The 19,305-nt window shown below is 35.7% G+C and overlaps 2 protein-coding genes across 2 annotated transcripts; one reads left to right on the forward strand and one right to left on the reverse strand.

Moving 5' to 3' along the window:
• Nucleotides 1-1,437: 1,437 nt before the first annotated feature.
• Nucleotides 1,438-8,145, reverse strand: RAD1 (RAD1 checkpoint DNA exonuclease). Its single transcript, XM_069492281.1, has 6 exons — nt 8,007-8,145; nt 7,294-7,763; nt 6,215-6,323; nt 4,590-4,848; nt 2,252-2,350; nt 1,438-1,916 (listed from the first exon to the last, which is right to left on the reverse strand). Exons 2-6 carry the CDS (start codon nt 7,489-7,491, stop codon nt 1,739-1,741), a joined length of 843 nt encoding a protein of 280 aa, XP_069348382.1. The 5' UTR covers nt 7,492-7,763; nt 8,007-8,145; the 3' UTR covers nt 1,438-1,738.
• Nucleotides 8,146-8,297: 152 nt separating this feature from the next.
• Nucleotides 8,298-17,058, forward strand: BRIX1 (biogenesis of ribosomes BRX1). Its single transcript, XM_069492104.1, has 10 exons — nt 8,298-8,487; nt 10,154-10,265; nt 11,514-11,557; nt 13,782-13,852; nt 14,125-14,174; nt 14,277-14,350; nt 14,499-14,549; nt 14,675-14,776; nt 15,893-16,021; nt 16,275-17,058. The coding sequence occupies exons 1-10, from the start codon at nt 8,329-8,331 to the stop codon at nt 16,542-16,544; spliced, it is 1,062 nt and encodes a 353-aa protein (XP_069348205.1). The 5' UTR covers nt 8,298-8,328; the 3' UTR covers nt 16,545-17,058.
• Nucleotides 17,059-19,305: the final 2,247 nt, after the last annotated feature.

The raw sequence follows: 19,305 nt of genomic DNA on the forward strand, positions 1-19,305 counted from the left end.
CTTTGCTGATTTCTCAAAACCTCTGGCAGTGACTGAAATGGAACTTCATAAATTTACTCTGGTGATACTAGGCACTGTACACACCAGTAAAAAAAACAAAAACAAAAAATACCCCATTTCAAATTTAAAGGAAAACTGTAGCCCCTGAAACTACAATTTTCATAATTATGTTTTAGATCTGTTCTTGGTGTTTATCTAAACAAAAAATATTTAGACACTTATTACAGATCTATCCATTTCCTTCTTGAACACATACACTTTGCAAAATTCCAACTTTTGTAGCAGCTGGGCATCCTGAGATTGCTTAAGAGACTGACCAGTCATTAGGTACTGACCTTGGCTATCTCCCAAAACTGTACACATGCCTGGGAAGCAGTCCCTACTGTTGTTCTGGAACTTTGTTGCAACACTCTCCAAACCATTTTCCTCTAAATATTATGTGACCTATTTTAAGGTATGGCATTACTTATATAATATATCCTTAAATTTCAGTAAATATCAGTAAGTAGTTCTCAACAATCCATAATTTGGGATACTTTTATTTGAGGGAGGGATGGTCACAATGACCTGCATTAGTGAGTAAGGGCCAGGGAGGCTAAATGAATCCTGCAATGGGATGACAGTCTTTTACCATAAAGAGCTGTCCCACCCAAAAAGCCAACAGTGTCTGTCCATGTAGAGACACTGAGCTGCTGTCACCTGGCACAGTAACAAAGACAGAAACTTCATTTTAGTCATATAATTTTTTCTACTAGAGAACAAGCCAGACAATTTCAGTTATTAAATATTTTATTAAATACAAAAAATATTTATATGCTACAAAAATTGTTTCAGTGAAAACTACCCCAGAAAGTACAAAATCACAAAATAACTAGTTTTCTACACCTTGGTTTGGTCAAGAAACTTATAGGCAAATGGAAGGTATTTAGTAAGTACTTACTGCAGTACTAACTGTTCAGTTTTGAGAACAAGAAGAAAATCCGTAACTCTGAAGACTTTTATCTTATTCATAGATTCCTTCAAAACACTTACTTTATAAATAAATGATATAAAGAATTGTTCAGACTTGTTTGATGATGTCTCAAATTCAGAATGTTTGCAAAGAAATCACATGTAAAAGCAATCACTTTAATGCAAGTAAATGCTCTTTTTTTTCTTTTTTAAGTATCCTTTAAAAGAGCGGTTCCCAAACTTTAACATGCATGAGAATTTCCTGGGGAGAGCTTGTTAAAATATAGATTGTTGGCCTCACCTCCAGAGTTTCTTACAAGTTCACTGGTGGTTCTGATGCTGTTGGTCTGGGCAGAATACTTTGAGAATCGCTGCTTTAAGATCTAGTCTCCAGAATTCAAACTAATAAGCAATGCTCATATACCTTTGCTTTTTCTTATAGTAAATAAAGAATATTGCAGATATGGCTTTGACAGACTTTAAATCTTTAGATTCTTGAAATGTTCTACTGAAATAGAACATACAATTTATGCATCTCAGCTTACAATGATTCCCGTAAGTTCAAAAGACAACCACGGGACAGTCCAATTCTGGATAATCTATGACAACATGAAAACATTTTACAAAATACATTGCAACTATTAGGTTACAGGGACCTTACTCCCATCTTCTCCATGCTTCTCTATAGAAAATCTAATAAATTATAAAAAGTACTGTACTCAGAATGAGAACTTAACCTATCATGAATGTATACATAAAATATCACAGTGAATTATCATACTCAAGACTAAGATTCAGGAACTTCTTCATCAGGGCAACAGTAATATTCCACAAAACATATTTGTCCATCTTCATTTCTAATCATATACTGGAGTGAAAGGAATCCTCGGTAATCTGTCCGAATAGATACCTTACAAGATAGAACTAATGCCTTTGTAGATGGTTTCAGTAGAGAAATCTTGTATCTATAGAAAAGTAAACAAAAAACTGTTATTTTGACACATTCAACACTGTGTTCATAATTCGAAGTAAAGGACAAAAAATAGCCCAGGACTACCAAGCAGCAAATGTAATAATAATATCAAGTACTTTCCAATTTGCTAATATGTTCTCTTGATTTTTTTTTTTTTAATTCATCCACTAATACAACTCCAAATCCCCAAATAAGTCTGGCACCCTACTGTTCACTTTTTAAAACTGATTTTTGTTAACAGATTAAAAGGGTTTTTTTTATTTAATAGAAATTTGGTATTTAACCTCACCTTCATCACCAGTGGCAACCTCTATATTAAGAACTGACCTGTTGACCTGGGTCTGATTACAATGAAATGCTTCCATCAAATCAGAATCTTTGGGATAATCAAGATGGGAACTTCCTGCATTTCCAAAAGTAGATAACCTACAGAAAATGGGCAACTCATTTATTCATTGGTCCAACAATAAGCCACGTTAGGATACAAATAAAGCAAACACTTCCTTAAGAAGCTTATATTGGTAGATAAAACAGACATGTAAACAAATGTTTACAATATACTGTAACGAATACCATAATAAAGGTTCCCACAGGATGCTGCAGGAGTACAGGGAAACTAGCAACTAATCAACACCTTTGAAGAAAACCAGTCACAAAATGGCGTGTTGCTTCAATTTCATTACCTTAATCTTACCCTGATAATGACTTTTCCTCATCCTAAGTCAGGAACATATAACAGAGGACAGTGAATTGACCAGTGATGGAAGATTTGATCTAAGTTAACTGCAAGCCTTGGGTCCTCTTCCCAATCTTTACTGCCACACCAAGCAATCACGGCTTTTTTGTATCTTACACTACTCTTAAGGCTGGTTTATGGTTTTCCTCACTTGGCTGTATCAGCAGTTGTGTGTAGACAATATATAAGTGTTAAAGTGTTGATTTAATCTGCAAGAACTTCTGGAGCATTTGCTATGAGGTTAGCATGTTGATAAGTACTAAATGAGCATGGTAATAAGACCTAGGTGTTTTCCCTAAGCTCCATCTCTACTCTTCATCTTCCAGGTGTTGGTTTTCCCAGGGTCCTTCTTTCCTTTCTTCTATTAATAATATAACTTCTTTCTCTGAGCCATCTATCCATGCCCAGCCATGATGATCCTAAATCTAAATTCCCAGTCTAGAGTGATTTCTTGAGCACCCTAGTGTCACAGGTACCTCAAATTTAACATATCCAGAAAAAAATTTCAACTCCTACTGCCCTACTACCAAATCATTTCCCATCCTGGAGATGAAAGATACCATGATCCATCTAGTTATCCATGCTGAGAGAGATCACTTAGGAGGAGATCCTCTGAAATACTGTTTAAGTACCTGTAAATTTAATTCACACCACTGCTTAAGTAGGGTTTCCTTGATTTTCATTTTTTTTTTTAAAAGACACGGTCTCATTCTGTCACCCAGACTGGAATGCAATGGTGCAATAGCTCACTGCAGCCTCGAACTCCTGGGCTCAGGTGATCCTCCTGCCCCAGACTTTGGAGTAGCTAGGACTAGAGGCGCATGTCATCATACCAGATAATTTTTTTAATCTTTTGTAGAGATGGGTCTCACTGTATTGCCCAGGCTTGTCTCAAATTCCTGGCCTCAAGTGTTCCTCCTGCCTTGGCCTCCCAAAGTGTTGGGAATTAAAGGCTTGAGCTACCACCCCTGGCCAGATTTCCACTTTGATTAACATTTTAATAAACCTTGAGGCAAATTTTTAACTGCCTAATGCCATAAACAAGAGCCTGAAATTCTTCTAAAGTAGATACAAAAAGAACAATACATTTTATTCCACATGAATTTAGCTCCTTTATTCTTTGATATTCTGAAATAGTTCAAAAAAGAATATTTAGATCCCCTTTCTAATCTGTTAGAATCTCTAAATTGATTCTAATCCTGAAAAGAGACTAGCCATTTTATAATTTGTTGGGTCAAAATATCACGAGCAGCTTTATAGTTTTTGACATTGTATTCCTCCTGAAAGTTGTCCTCCCTTAGGAAACTGACCTTGACCAATCCTCCATAAGTACTCATGTACCATTTCCTAAGTATCTCTATGTATAATTATAGTACTTAATGGCTAGCAATTTTGTTCCCTCTCTGCTGTTTCACATATCTCCTCTTTGCCTAGATTTTAAGCTGTTCTTCCCATGGTGCTTAATAAGATGGATATGCACACAGTAGGTGATCAATAGATACTTAGTGAATTAACCACATATAGAAAACATCTACTTTTTGCATCCAGAACTAACTTGAAAGAGAGAAAAAGATACTATATAATACAAACACCTTTTTGAAACGTTTAAGCCCAATTTTCCTCATAACGTAACCTGGTCTACAACAGTGAATAATACAACAATGAAAAGACCATTAGTTTATGAATTAGGTGACTTGGCTTCTCATTTAGAAACCAACACTACCTAACTATGAAACCCTAAATAGTGAGTTAATCTTCCTAGGGCTTAAGTTTCATGATTTGTAAAATTATGATGTAAGAGTACAAGCTCTCTAAAGTTCTGAAAATTCTAAGAACTTGAATAATAAAAATTCTGTATCCTTAGCAAATGTGTAAGTGGGGAGATGGAGTACAGAACACATTAACTGTAACTGCACTGCTCTCGAGTACCTGAAATAAGGCTTGTCGGGAGACATGGTAATCTGTAGGACCTCACTTGTCATATCCAATTCGGAAAATGCTTCACGGAGCCCCTCTGACTGCAGAATAATTTTATTAATAACATTGGTGCTGCAGAAATCAAAGTCGAGAGTCTCCTCAGGCTCCTGAGTACTGATTTTGCAGACTGTCACCACTCCTCCTTCCTCCAGGAACAGCATCAAAGGGTAACCATAACCTTGGTAACACATCCGAAGTGCAGTTAAAGTCCCTGTAGCAATGGAAGAAATCATGCTTTGGACTTAGCTTTATCGCTCTGAGTTCAGCTTTTCCAAATGATACATAAAATTCCTCAATAATTCCTTCTGCCCAATTTCTAGCATATTATGTATCTCCTCATAAGAAGGGATTACACCTTCCCTGATGACAGTAGTGTGTAGACAATTCCAAAAATAACTAAGAAAACTGGGAACCAGAATAAAATATAATGTAACCTTCTACAATCATTCTCAGCTTGTCAAAAACACCTTAGAAATAGCTTATTGATTTTATACATATGCAATTTCAGAATGGAGAATCTACATGGACCAACACAGCAAGTAACATAATTGTTGTAGAATAGGCTATGCTATTCCTTGAAGATTCAATTTATGCAACAGTGGATTGCTTTGATATTGTCTATTATGTCAGTATATTCACTATGATAAGGATCCTTTCAGCATTTTCTACTGGGAGATATGCTTTACATTTTCTTGAATTTTAAGATCAAATTGAGAAAAAGAGAGAGTAGTTAATGGTGGTATGAGTTTTAACACTGCAAACACTAGGGGGAAGGAAGAATATGACAGGATATTTGAGCTCCTTCCCCTTACTGGATGGATAGCCACAGTGAGGAATGCAAGAAGGCATATGCTTTTATGAAAAACCAACAGGGAAACACTGTATTAGGAAATACATAATTCTTAATAGTAGACTTGTCAGTGCAAAATTAAAATATATTTTTCTGGAGAACCGTAATTAAATTTTCCCTAGCTAATCTCCAGGCTGCTTTCCTATGAAATAAAATCATTCTTCTGAGGATTCTTTGTAGTTTTATGTCCATAGCAACTGAATTTCACCATTCATAAAAATAATTCCCTAAACAAATAAAGAATATATTTTAAAGGAAAGCATTTGGGAAAATAGACAATTTATAAACAGGCAGGAAAAAAAAAAAAAACAACAAATTTTGAACACAGTAAACTAGAAGTCAGGACTTCTGGTTTCTATTTTTCTCTGCCACTAACTAGTTGTGTAATTCTGGACAAGTTAGGGAAAAGAAGCAATTAAAACATATTTCACAATGTTAAAGATATTTAAGACATGTCCAAAGCATTCTTTTGGCCAGTTCAAATTCAAAATCCCAAAAACCTTGTAACTTAAAAAAAAAGATGAATATAAATACTTTACAAATATGAAAGAAACTAAAACACACTTTCAGTTGATATTGTGAAACATCAGAATCCATGATTTTGATCATTGAAGAATGAATTGGCAATTTTCTAAAGAAATGCTTATATTCCAAATAATGCCCTGTATTTTTCTGACCATTCTGTGTGATGCTTTTATGTCTTTAAAATGATAATAAAGTGGTCTACCTGGCATAGGATTTGATCCAAAAATAGATAAACAGTCTAAAAGGACAGTTAAATTAATTCGAAAAGTAACAGACTCTTCCTGAACTGTAAACTCTTGAAATATTCCAGCCTACAAAAAAAGTAAACATGAAAATGTGGTTAGATACATTAAAGAATTAAAACTAACATATATGGTTCTAGATTTCACTTTATATGTTTTAAAATAACAGTATTGTGTTAACCCCGTGACAATAATTTCTAATTACCAATCAAAACATCTTAGTTTCATCCATTATAACAATACTACTGAAAAGTTGAAGGCGTACCAGTGATTTAAGCCCCATGCAAAACTTTGTTAAGGATACTCATCTCCATTCCTGGATCTGAAACTATTCCTCATGTGACTTGCCCCTGTTTCCATTTTGTGCCCATCATTACCACTAAGGCCACTTGGAAAATAGACACAGAATTTTATAATTGCATGCGTGATATTAGTTTTCAATTTCTTTTGAGGACAAGAGCCGTGTCTTACTTATCCCTCCATTCCTGAGGTCATACTGTGCACTTAGATGTTGAAAAAAATGCTGAATTGAATCTGAAATCTTACCTGAACCATACAAATAATACTTTGTAACAACAAAGATTCTGTTACAACCAATAAAAGCAAAAGTACTTTTTAATAATAGGGAGGTAGTTATAACATAGTGATGAAGAGCATATGTCCTGGAAACAAACTTTCTGCGTTCTGATCCCAGTTCAACCATTTACCAGTTATGAGACTGTTGGCAAATCCCATTGTGCCTCGTTTTTACATATGTAAAAATGGGAATAGCAACAGAAGGACTATTGTGAACATGAAACAAGTTAAACTCTCAGAGGAATGCCTAGCCTATAGTTTAGCTTAATGAACTTTAGTCAACATTATTATTAACCTTTATCTCTGTAAAACAAAATGGGAAAAGAATCTGTTACCAGGAGAGAAAAGAATTCAAATAATGACATTTTGCTCTCTAACTTAAATTTCTTCTAAGATCTTCAGAATTCATTAAATACACAAGGAACATCATATGCCACAGGCTTATAGGTGCCTACTTCCATACCTGAATAAAAGCATTTGCTTGCACACACTTTGCATTTTCCACGGTAACTTTGATTCCATTTTTCGTAGCAAAACACGTGGCATGTTCTCGGAAATGAATAGCTTTCAAGATAGTGGAGAGATTCCTAACGTTGTCCAGGCTGGCCACTAAGCTGTACTGATCATTCTCATCTTCGATATGCTGGGTTAGGAGGGGCATCGTCCACGGCACATTCGGTCCGGAGGGGTGCTCCTGGGCCCAACACCTGCTCCCACGGATCACGAAACACCTGACAAGACTGGACAATAAAATCCCCCGCCAATGCCGACGAAGTCCGGCGACCTCAACCTGCGCTGAGGTGGCGTTAAACTCGGCTGACCAGGCCAACCCGACCTCTATCACTTCACTGACTCCGTAACTTTGGGGGAAATTACTTATCTCTCAGCTATGGTTTCCTCGTTTTCAGTATGGAGACAGTAATAGGTGAAAAGCTGTGAAAAATGAAAATACGCAACTGACACGGTAGTTCCGCTCCTGTCAAACTACTTATGTCAAACAGGAGCTACCAACCCGCAGTCTGTCCGGAGCCGCCCCGCGCCGCCAACCTAGCCTCCAACACAGCAGGCGATGCGGGGCGAGCCCCGACGCCTCTTAAGGTCCTCTAAGAGTCACCGGCCCGCCCGCAGGGCAGCATCCACCTACTAGTGCAGGGACCCTCAGTGCGGCAACCCTACCTTTGCGGTGGGGTCCGGACGCCCGAGAGTCTTTCCCAGCCAAGACCCTGGGGAGGCGACCTGCAGTTGCCGGGACACCGCGGAGGAAGTGAGCGGCTCCCGCCACCCTTTTCAGATCAGCCCTCCTCCTCGGCCACCGTCACCACAGAGAGCAGGAAGAAGTCCGGAGAGCCGCGCGTGGAGCACCACGAGACCGGAAAGAGGCACCATAGAGCTGGAGGAGGACCAGAGAGCGAGTGCACAGAGCCGCGCCATAGAGATCGGAAGGAGGAGCGAGCGGCAGAGCCGGAACAAGGGCCACGCACGAAGGTAGTGAGGCAAGATGGCGGCAACTAAGAGGAAGCGGCGTGGAGACCTGGCGGTTCAGGCGAAAAAGCCAAAAAGAAACGAAGATGATGCCAGGCCGCCAGCTAAGCGGCACGTTATCGCAGAAGAAGTGGAGGAAGAAGAGAGAGACCGTATCCCAGGCCCCGTTTGCAAGGTAGAAGGGGCTACTTTTGGTTTACTGTTGCGGCGGCATCTCCATGCTCGTTTCCTGGGGCTGCCTACTTGACTACAGCCCTGCTAGTTTCAGAGTAGCTCGGGTGTGACCAGAGATCGTTCTTAGCAGTTCTCCCTGCTGGACTAGGCACAGTGTTTACATCTAAGCCTCGTGCACGTGGGCGCTCTCTTGGAGGCGAGGAACTTGGAAGGGACTTTAGGGGGTATTCAACTCCAGAGTGAAATTAAGAATTCATATAAATTGATGGTTTTTATTCGAAAGAAGGTAAACACAAGTTGTTGGAGTTAAGTTCTTAAGCTAGACAGAATGCTGTGGATTCTGTCGAAGGATAGCCTATGCTTTATTAGTTTATGTGTCCCTTGCGCTTAATAGTACTTCTTGCAGATAGCAGGTGGTAAGTAAATTACCCTGTGTGGTGTGGTGGCAAGCTCTAGGAAAGGAGTGAGCTCTGAAGAGTGAAAGATAAATGTATTCTGCGCTCTTTTCTCATCTGCAAATTAAGAGGAAGAAAACACTTGCTTTTTGTGAACAATAATCTGGACTAGTGGATTTCCAGTAAACAGTAGTGTTTTTGCTCTTCTTTTAAAGAGCTAGAAAGAAATGTGATAGTATATATGTAAGCTGAGTCATACTTTGATACATTCTGTGGAAATGCAGGAGATAAAGATTACTTTTACTCTAGGATAGTAAGGTAAGGAATTATTAAGTCTTCAAGCTGGATGCCAAAGGAAAGATCGAATTTTGATGTTCAGAAGTGAGAGGGAACAATCCCAGGGAGAGAAAAAAAGAACCCATGAAAAGCACTGAAGTGGGGAAATGCTGAAAATCTAAAAAATAGAACCAGATTGGATTAGTATAACGTTGACTTGGGGCAACGTAAAAATGAAAATGTATTTTAGAATCCAATGTTAAAGTTCTGTCATTCTGGACTTCGTTTAGAAAACTGTGGGAAATAAGCTTGTGATTGAAGCAGTGCTTTGAAAAGATTAAGCTGTTGATAGTCTGCCATATGTATTGGAGGAGCTCCTGTCTGGGAAGGCTGCCCACTTAGGGAGATTCGAAGTCGATATAAGGCTACAAATAAGGACAGTGTGAATAAAAAAGGATTAAAAATTGCTGCAGAGAGAAGTTGATAGCATTTAGTCTTATGATATGGGAGAATAAGAACAAATGGAGGAGTCAAAAGCTTGGGGGACTAAAGTCATGGTGCCAGCATCAAAAAAAAAAAAAAAAAAGAAATAGCGAAGAAATTTGCCAGATTTAAGGTATAAGATAATGTTTAGTATTAAAAAGTTGATTTGAGGTGTTTGTCAAATGCTTGGATTATTAGGGCTGGAGAGAGTTTGTTACATTTTTGTAGACTTGACAATTGAACCTGTGGAAATGATTATGAAATCTCTTGTCATGGAGAGAACAGAAGTTTAAAAAGAGGGCTAAGAAAGAATGTTTAGGATTGGGAGGAGGAACTGGAGAGATTGAAGATGAAAAACAAAAAAGGAAGAAACCAGGGATGGCATTTCTCTGGGGCAGATGTGGTCAGTGAATGTTGCTGAGAGATGGAATTAAAGGGGTCAGGATTGATGCTTAAAAAACAAACAAGGTAGGTTCAGTATGAGATTTTAAAATCTTCTAACATTTTCTTTAGGGCAAGTGGAAAAATAAGGAACGGATTCTCATCTTTTCTTCCAGAGGAATAAATTTCAGAACAAGACATTTAATGCAGGACTTGAGAATGTTGATGCCTCATTCTAAAGCAGGTACCTTTAATACATTTTTAAAATTTGTATTTATAAACTTGCTTGTTTATATATTTAAAATTATTTACTCTGTATTTGTCCCATCTTGTCAGCTAAAGAACTATGATGCCTCATAAGTTTATCCTTCCAAGTGTCAGTTTTTCTAGTTAACATTTTGTTGGAAATTCTTTACAGAATTCATTAGATATTTTCTTTACTTTTTAAAACAGATATTCTAATATTATAGAAACACTTTTTCTTTTTAATAGACTTAATGAGACATAATTTATATACAGAAAAGTTTCTGCATTTTAAATGTGTATACACCATTTTGATCACCACCCAGCTCAAGTTATTAAACATATTGAAACATTTCTTGAAGGTCCAGGAATGCCTTCATTATAGTGTTCTCAGAGGTTATGAGATAGTTGGGATGAGATGATTTGTCCTTCTGAATGATTCCTGACTACCATGTATTGCTTTCTGAGCTGTTTTTTTTTTAACTTTTTATTAAAAAATTAGTGGATTTGGGATAAGATTTGAAGTACCTTTAAATTGGGCTCAGCCTATTTCTGAATACCAAGCTTTTTGTTTTGTTTTTCAAGCAGTGGTTTACCTTCAGGCAAGTGAAGAATGTCTGGTCTTTAGAATGGTGGCAGTGTGCTGTTATACAGCTGTAGTTGTGCCTGTTTTGGGAAATGCTTTAGGTTTTAATTCTAGGTAATAACTTAGTTCTTCCCCAGTGCCTGTCAGACTGGGGTCTGTTGCAGTATCTTCAGATCTCTGAAATGAAGAGAAATTTTAATTTGTATGTTTTCTTTTTCTATGATAGCCCAAAACTAATTTTTAAAATCAGTTTTCTTTGACAAATGTGATTCAAAATTGAAAGGTATTTTCATCAGTTAAGATTTTAGTTTGTTACGTGAATGTTTTCTGAAATTGGGCTCCTTCAACATAATCTTCAGTTTGTGAGAATTTTTCCATTTTTGAAAAGGATTCATACCTAAAGTCTTAAGACACACTGCTTAGACCATAACTTAAAATTCTTAAGAACTATTTTTTACTTTTTTTCTTTACATTTAAAAAGATTCAAGATTTTTGAAGAGGTTGGGTGCTTTCAGGTCTAATCATTTTGAAAATTAATAATGAAATCTCCCTTAAATGAAGAGTATAAAAACCTTAAAACTAATTTCTAGATAGCATATGTGATATGATTGAAGTAACTTTGAAATTACCTTTTGTTTACTTTTTCTTTTTTTCTTTTTATAGATACTAAAATGGATCGTAAAGATAAGTTATTTGTGATTAATGAGGTAATTTTAGAACACTCACTGTCTATAGTCACCATTTAGTGCTTTAGTGTATATTATTTCTCAGTCACTTCCATGTCTTGTCTCAACGAGCATATTGAAATTTCCTGAGGACAAGGATTATATCTCATTTTGTTCTCTCATAATGTCTAGTATTGTGCTAAATTCATATTAGGTACTGATAAAAAATTATCAATCAACATATGTAAAATAAAATATAAAGCCCATTAAATACATATGGAAAACCCACATTGTAAAAAGCATTTTTCTAATATTAAAAGTGATACATGTGGAATTTGCTCTTAAGGTATTACAAACTGGTAATAGGTTACATTTTCAAAGTAATTGAAGATATTATACATTTTCAAAGTTGAAGATATTAGGGCAGGTGTGGTGGCTCACGCCTGTAATCCTAGCACTCTGGGAGGCTAAGGTGGGAGGATTGCTCGAGGTCAGGATTTCGAGACCAGCCTGAGCAAGAGTGAGACCCCGTCTCTACTAAAAAAGTAGAAAGAAATTATCTGGACAACTAAAAATATATAGAAAAAATTAGTTGGGCATGGTGGCGCATGCCTGTAGTCCCAGCTACCCGGGAGGCTGAAATAGAAGTATTGCTTGAGCCTAGGAGTTTGAGGTTGCTGTGAGCTAGGCTAACGCCACAGCACTCTAGCCAGGGCAAAAGAGCCAGACTCTGTCTCCAAAAAAAAAAGATATTAAACTACATTTAAAGCAAATTTTTCAAAATTTAGAAGAATTGTTTTTAAGATAATCTTCTTTTCACTATTAGAAAGGCTTCTTTTATTCATTCATTTAGCACCAATTTGGTTTTGTTTTTTCAGAAACAGGGTCTTCCTCTATCACTTAGGCTAGAGTGCTGAGGCATCATCATAGCTCACTGCAACCTCAAACTCCTGGTCTCAAGCAATCCTCCTGCCTCAGCCTCCTAAGTAGCTGGAACTACAGGCTGATGCCACACACCTGGCTAATTTTTCTATTTTTTTTTTTAGTAGGGACTGGGTCTCCATCTTACTCAGGCTGGTCTCAAACACCTGGCCTCCCAAAGTGCTAGGACTATAGGCATGAGCTACCATGCCTGGCATTTTGCACAAATTTTTGAACCTCTGCTGTAACATGGCATTAATCTATGTGCTGTGGAAAGAGTGTTTAACAGAACAATGTTCCTGTCATTATAGAGCTTACACCTAATGAAGAAGACAGGCCATAAGCAAGATTTATAATTGCAAGTGAGCATAGGAGAAATAAAGCTGGGTTTTCAACAACTGAAGCTAGACTAGATAGGCCTTTTCCAAAGAGATGCTATTCAACTTAATATTTGAGGAGAGACTTAAGTGAAAGATAAATGGGGTGGAAGAGTAACCTAGCTAGAGAAAATGGCAAGGCCCAGAAGTAGTGTGAACTTTCCATTTATATGTTTATTCTAAGACGAGTAAGAAACAAAAGCTTGGACCTAAGATGTTTTTTAAGTTGTTAGGTTTAAAGTCTTAAATAGTTTACAGTGTATGGATACTGTATTAGAGTTTAAGAATACTAAAGTAATAGAAGACTTGACTCATGTTTTTATATGTTCTTATGTGACTTTGTAAACCTTCAAGACATTGAAGTTTAATTCAACTTGAATTAGGTTTTATATACTTGTACTTTTCACCAGTCCCTTAGTGATTTTACAGAATCAAATTGTCAGAAATAATAGTATAAATAAGGAAAAAAATCTTAAATTTTGTAATCTTAAAACCAAAAAGCTAAAAAGTTAAAAATTAAAGTAACCATTATAAAGGATGTTTTTGGTTATATAAGACTGTTTTCATAAGATGGGTTAAGAAGAATTAACATAAGATTAATTGTGGTATGCCTTATACCTCGGGCATCTGTTTGCAGTCTTGGTAGTGTGGACATGGAACTGGGGACTAAAGAAGAGGTTCCCAGTAATCAGATATGAGACCAATTACTTCAAAAATGCTGGGCCAAAAAGAATAGGATAGATACTGCCACCAAAGAGGCAGACAGAGCATCTAGTTTATCTTGGGCTGAATATCTAAGAAGAACTTTAAATGTTTCTTTCAATGAATAAATAAATTTACCCAGGTTTAGACCATTGTAGCTTATTAATCTGCTTAAATATTTTTGGGTGACTCTAGATATTAATTGCATTTAATTTAGTTCTCATTTATGTCATCCACTTCATTTTCTTATACTTTGTTTCATTTAGGTCTGTGAAATGAAAAACTGTAATAAATGTATCTATTTTGAAGCTAAGAAAAAACAGGATCTCTATATGTGGTAAGAGAATATATTAACATTTGGGTTGAACTCATTTATTTAAGTGGTTTATTCTTTGTAGCTCTTAGGTTATAGACTCCTTTTAGTCTTTATGTAAAAGGGCAAAGAATGAAACAAACTCAATTGGATTTCACAAAACTTGATACCTTTAAAGAAAATTAAATATATGAATATTATAAGCATATTATGATGCCTTTTTATGGTGAATAGGTGGTAAGCATTTACTACATTCTAAATTCTAATTAGTTGAAAAAACTTCTTTCATATTTTAGGCTTTCAAATTCACCTCATGGACCATCTGCGAAATTCCTTGTTCAAAATGGTAAGTTGACTCAATTTTAAATTTTTTAATGAGAAAATTAAAAATAATCTTTTGGAATAGTTCTGCCAAAGTTATAACTTTTTTTTATTACTATTTTTCTAGTTCATACCCTAGCTGAACTAAAGATGACTGGAAACTGTTTGAAAGGTTCTCGGCCCCTTTTGTCTTTTGACCCTGTAAGTTTCTCATACAGTATATGAGCTCTAACTCTTACCCAGTATGATTTTCGTGGATATAGTTGTATAATTCAACTTAGCTAACATTAAAAAACACAGGTTTAAACAAGCTACTGTTGTAAATAATACATTCATTTTATTTTTATAGGCTTTTGATGAATTACCACATTATGCTTTATTAAAAGAACTCTTAATTCAGGTAAATATCATTTCTAGAAAGTATTTTTAGTAATAAGTGTCTTCCTTTGTACTTGTTGTTATCCAGAACATACATGATTTGTCTTGGAATAAGGAAGTAATGGATACCTTTTTTTTTTTAACTAGATCTTTAGTACACCTCGGTACCATCCCAAAAGCCAACCATTTGTGGACCATGTGTTTACTTTCACCATTTTGGATAATAGAATATGGTTTCGGAACTTTCAGGTGAACATAATTTTTAATTATAACTTAAAATAAGGATGTACAGGGTTTGCAAACACAGAAGATATATGTCCTTTTGTTTTAAATAGCTTCCTTTTGCCTGCAAGACTTGCTGCAAGTAACTGCATGCTTTCTGATACCTTAAGTGATCTATACTTCTTTTCATGGCTGTCAGTTGATACGGAGTATGAGTTTCCTAACAAGCCACTATATGTTTCACTTCATAAACAAACAAACAAAAAATTAGTATGAGGTATTGAGGTAGAATTTGTGCTAAGTGCCGTAAAGGATACAATAAAATAAAGTTTCTCTCCAAAAGATTAGAATCCACCATGGGGGGTAAGACTTAGAAAAACATAGCACCTAAGAAGGTATTCAGTGACAACTATTAGATGAATCATACAGTGACTCATTCGGGAGAAGAGATAATTCTAGAAACCCTTGACAGGGTAAGTCTGCAGAAAGATGGAGAGATGAAAGAAAACAGCAAGAACAGAATTTCAAATAGCATGTGACATAAACTGGGCTCTTTTCTGTATGTTTTATACTGAATACCTTGCAGTGTGAGTTAAGCACATCCCCTTCTTAACCTGTGAGGACAGACATACCTGAACTAACAGGTTGTAATATTTGTAGTATAGAAGTTGCCTCTTCATTCCATAATCAGTAGCTATTAAATAAATTTGACCATATATCCTATTTGTATGCCTTTTAATCTAACTTCAGTTAGATTTATAAAAACAATTTTAGGGGTTGATTTAATTTTCAAAAGGGTTCTCCCATAGTATGCTTTCATACAATTTGTTAATAGTGGTGGCAATTTTAAAAACCACAGTTTTTCAAGAATACTGCATGCACTGTGAAAAGCAAGATATGAATCACATTCAAAGTGGTCGATTTTAAAAGAACACACTGAAAAAATATATTATCCCATGACAGCTTCCTGTAACTAATAATAGATTTCTGAAAATATTGATGATTTGGCACTTGCCAAGTTTCACCTCTATCTTGATTTTACTAATTATCAATTCTTTAAACAAATTTGTAAAGAAGTATAGTCAGTGTACCTTTTAGGAATAGTATTTCGAAACCAAAATGAAAGTTTCCTTTTTATTAAAGATCATAGAGGAAGATGCTGCTCTTGTAGAAATAGGACCTCGTTTTGTATTAAATCTCATAAAGATTTTCCAGGGGAGTTTTGGAGGACCAACTTTGTATGAAAATCCTCACTACCAGTCACCAAACATGGTAAGCTGTTTTTGTTGTTCAGTGGTCTTGAATGTACCAGGACCCTTTGGCCAAAATAATTCTGTGCAGTATTAATAATTACTGTTTTATTACCTGGGAAAACTTAATTTGGTCTTTGCTGCATACAGACTTCAAATTATTACTTTTCTTTCCATGACAGTGGGTAAAGGGATATAGGGATCATAAGTGAATGTCTGCTTTATATAAAATGTTTATTTTTATTTCAAAAGCATCTAATCTTTTTTGTTTCTAGCATCGACGTGTCATAAGGTCCATGACAGCTGCAAAATACAAAGAGAAACAGCAAGTGAAAGAGGTGCAGAAACTCAGAAAGAAAGAACAAAAGACACTTGTTCCACATGATCCCACTGCAGATGTTTTTGTTATTCCAGCTGAGGAAAAACCGATAGAAATACAGTGGGTAAAACCAGAACCAAAAGTTGATTTGAAAGCAAGAAAGAAAAGGATTTACAAAAGGCAAAGAAAAATGAAACAGAGGATGGACAGTGGGAAAGCAAAATGAATCAATGAATAACTAATTTGTTTTTCAGTTACTTTATATTTATTTTGTATTCAGTGTGTAAATATTTTTATTATTATCTGGTACTATCTTAATGTGTAATTAGTGTGGCATTCAAAAGAAAGAAAACTTAAAATCTTAAAATCAATGATTATCTTTTTCTAAATAAAATATCACCAGAAGTCAATTTCTAATTTTCTTTCCAAAGTTTGGTATTACTAAAAACTTTTATTACTAAAGATTTAGGCCTGTTCTCTTGAATTAGAATTTTTGGTTTAGCAAAACTGAAATGCAAACAGATTTATTGGATCATTATTACTTGTAAAAACAACAATAGGCACTTTGAGAGTGTAATTTGTGGATGGTAAAGAAGGGGTAAACTGGTAGAAAGGAAAACAGCTTACTGAGGTTTGACTCCCTGAGTCACCAGTTAATGAAGCCCGGGAAAACCAACCTCTGATCTTATCTCATCTCAAAAAAGAATACATTAAAATTCTTAGGTTTTGAGAATCAAATGAGTTAATGCCTGTGCTGAAAGTATTTTGTAAATTACAAGTTTATTTTAGAAGCAGTGAGTATAGATTAAAAACTTAATAGTAAAAGGAGGAAAAATAGCACAGTGGTGAAATAATGTCAATTGGTAAAAAATTTTTTTTTTATTAGGTATTGGTTGTTTCTTTGCAACTGAAATAATATTTGTTTTTCTGTAGCATGGTTATGTTTTACTGATTATAAACTCGTCAAGATTATTCTATATAATCTTTTCTAGTTTACATTTTAATTTTTTTATTATTTTAAGTATTTATATAGGCAGAACTATCTTCATTATGTTTCTTTGTTTTTTGTTAAGAAAGGCCTTCATTAGTGTTTAATGGTCTACTTACCCTGAAATAATCTAAATTAGGATACTTCAAATCTTGAAGTCATCTAGATTATGCAGGTAATTCAAGTCATAGGTTCACTTGAAATTATTGTATGTGGTTAGGGCCAAATTGTTAAAAGCAAAAAACCAAAATGCCTTATTATTTAGGCAATTGAATATGGCCTTCGATAAAAATAAGACAACCATATTCAGAATTTATATTTAAGCACCCACATCTCAGGAGCAAGTTAATTATAGGTTATCAAGATAAACTTTTTTTTTTTTTTTTTTTTTTTTTTTTTGAGACAGAGTCTCACTCTGTTGCCCAGGCTAGAGTGAGTACCGTGGCGTCAGCCTAGCTCACAGCAACCTCAAACTCCTGAGCTCAAGCGATCCTACTGCCTCAGCCTCCCGAGTAGCTGGGACTACAGGCATGCGCCACCATGCCCGGCTAATTTTTTATATATATATTTTTAGCTGTCCATATAATTTCTTTCTATTTTTAGTAGAGATGGGGTCTCGCACTTGCTCAGGCTGGTCTCGAACTTCTGAGCTCAAACGATCCGCCCACCTCGGCCTCCCAGAGTGCTAGGATTACAGGCGTGAGCCACCGCGCCCGGCCCTCAAGATAAACTTGACAGTAAGTTGTAAGTTTGAAGACACAATACTTTCTGATGTGTGTGTTGTGGAGTTCTGGTAGAATTTCTAATTTCACAATTTTGAATTAACAATTATGTCCCAAATTACTTCCCTTTCACAGTCATTTATATAGATACCTTATTTGAGAATTCCCGTGGAATGGATTATCTCCAAAGTCCATGTTCATTTAGAAGTCCACCTGTTTAATAAAGATGTTCCTTTAGATTGAAATTTAAATCCAGCCTAATTAATTTTAAATTTATATACAATGTTACTGGCAAAAATACATCTCTGTTCTCTCAGAAGGAAAAAGTGACTCCCAGAAATTGTATGCAAAATCAGATATAGCTGCAGAGAAAAAAGTACTTAGCCACTTTTTGTCTCTCCATCCCAATTCTGTTCTTAGGAGGGGAAAGCTTCCAATTTTACCCAAACTCAAGCTTCCTAATCCCTGTCCATTGCCAATTTACCAACTAATGTGAGGCCATATGGAAAAAAGGAGACTACCAATTTTGAGTAGCAAATTGGTTGGACAGTGGTCTGTGGAGAAACCTGGTGAGGCTTAGAATTGGTTTTGATTGTGTTGGGGGCAGTATGTTGGGGAAGAAAAGGACAACCTTCCTAAACTCTTTGAGTAGCCTAACCCTGTGCAATAGATGCTGGCAACAGAGCTATCCCTTCTCTCTTTAATCACAAATGGTTGAAATATAACCCACACCTAACTGATGCATGTAAATGTTCCACATTACAGTGAAATGTTAGTATATTAATCCATTTTACTAACAATTAGGATACTATTTTGACATTATTAAATTGTTTAGAACTGTTGTACAAATCTTGTAAAAGAGCAAGTCAGATCAACCAAAACCTACTGGTTATAAATACTATCCCAGAACGGCTTTCTTACTCTAAATCAATCTTGGAAAAGTAGGATTAGAGACCAGAAAATTAGGGTTAAAGAGTGATGGATGGATCAGCACAATTTAATCCATATCGGTGGAAAGGCTTATGGCTTGTTATCTTAAAATATGTTGATGCTTCCCTCTTAAATTGTTTCAATTTAATCTTATTTACTGTCATCTTCATGCATATTGCTCATGAGCAATATCAGATTTTATTAAGTGGCAGCTGAAGAGAATTGAAAAGAGATCAAAAACTTAGGTGTTCAGTCCAGCCGAATTCTACCATTTATTATTTGAGGCCTGAGCCAACCACCTGATGATTACTTGGAGTCTGAATTGCCTTCGGCTCCACTGAGAAATT

The sequence above is a fragment of the Eulemur rufifrons genome, chromosome 17 (genome assembly GCF_041146395.1).
Source record: "Eulemur rufifrons isolate Redbay chromosome 17, OSU_ERuf_1, whole genome shotgun sequence".
Classification (NCBI taxonomy): Eukaryota; Metazoa; Chordata; class Mammalia; order Primates; family Lemuridae; genus Eulemur; species Eulemur rufifrons.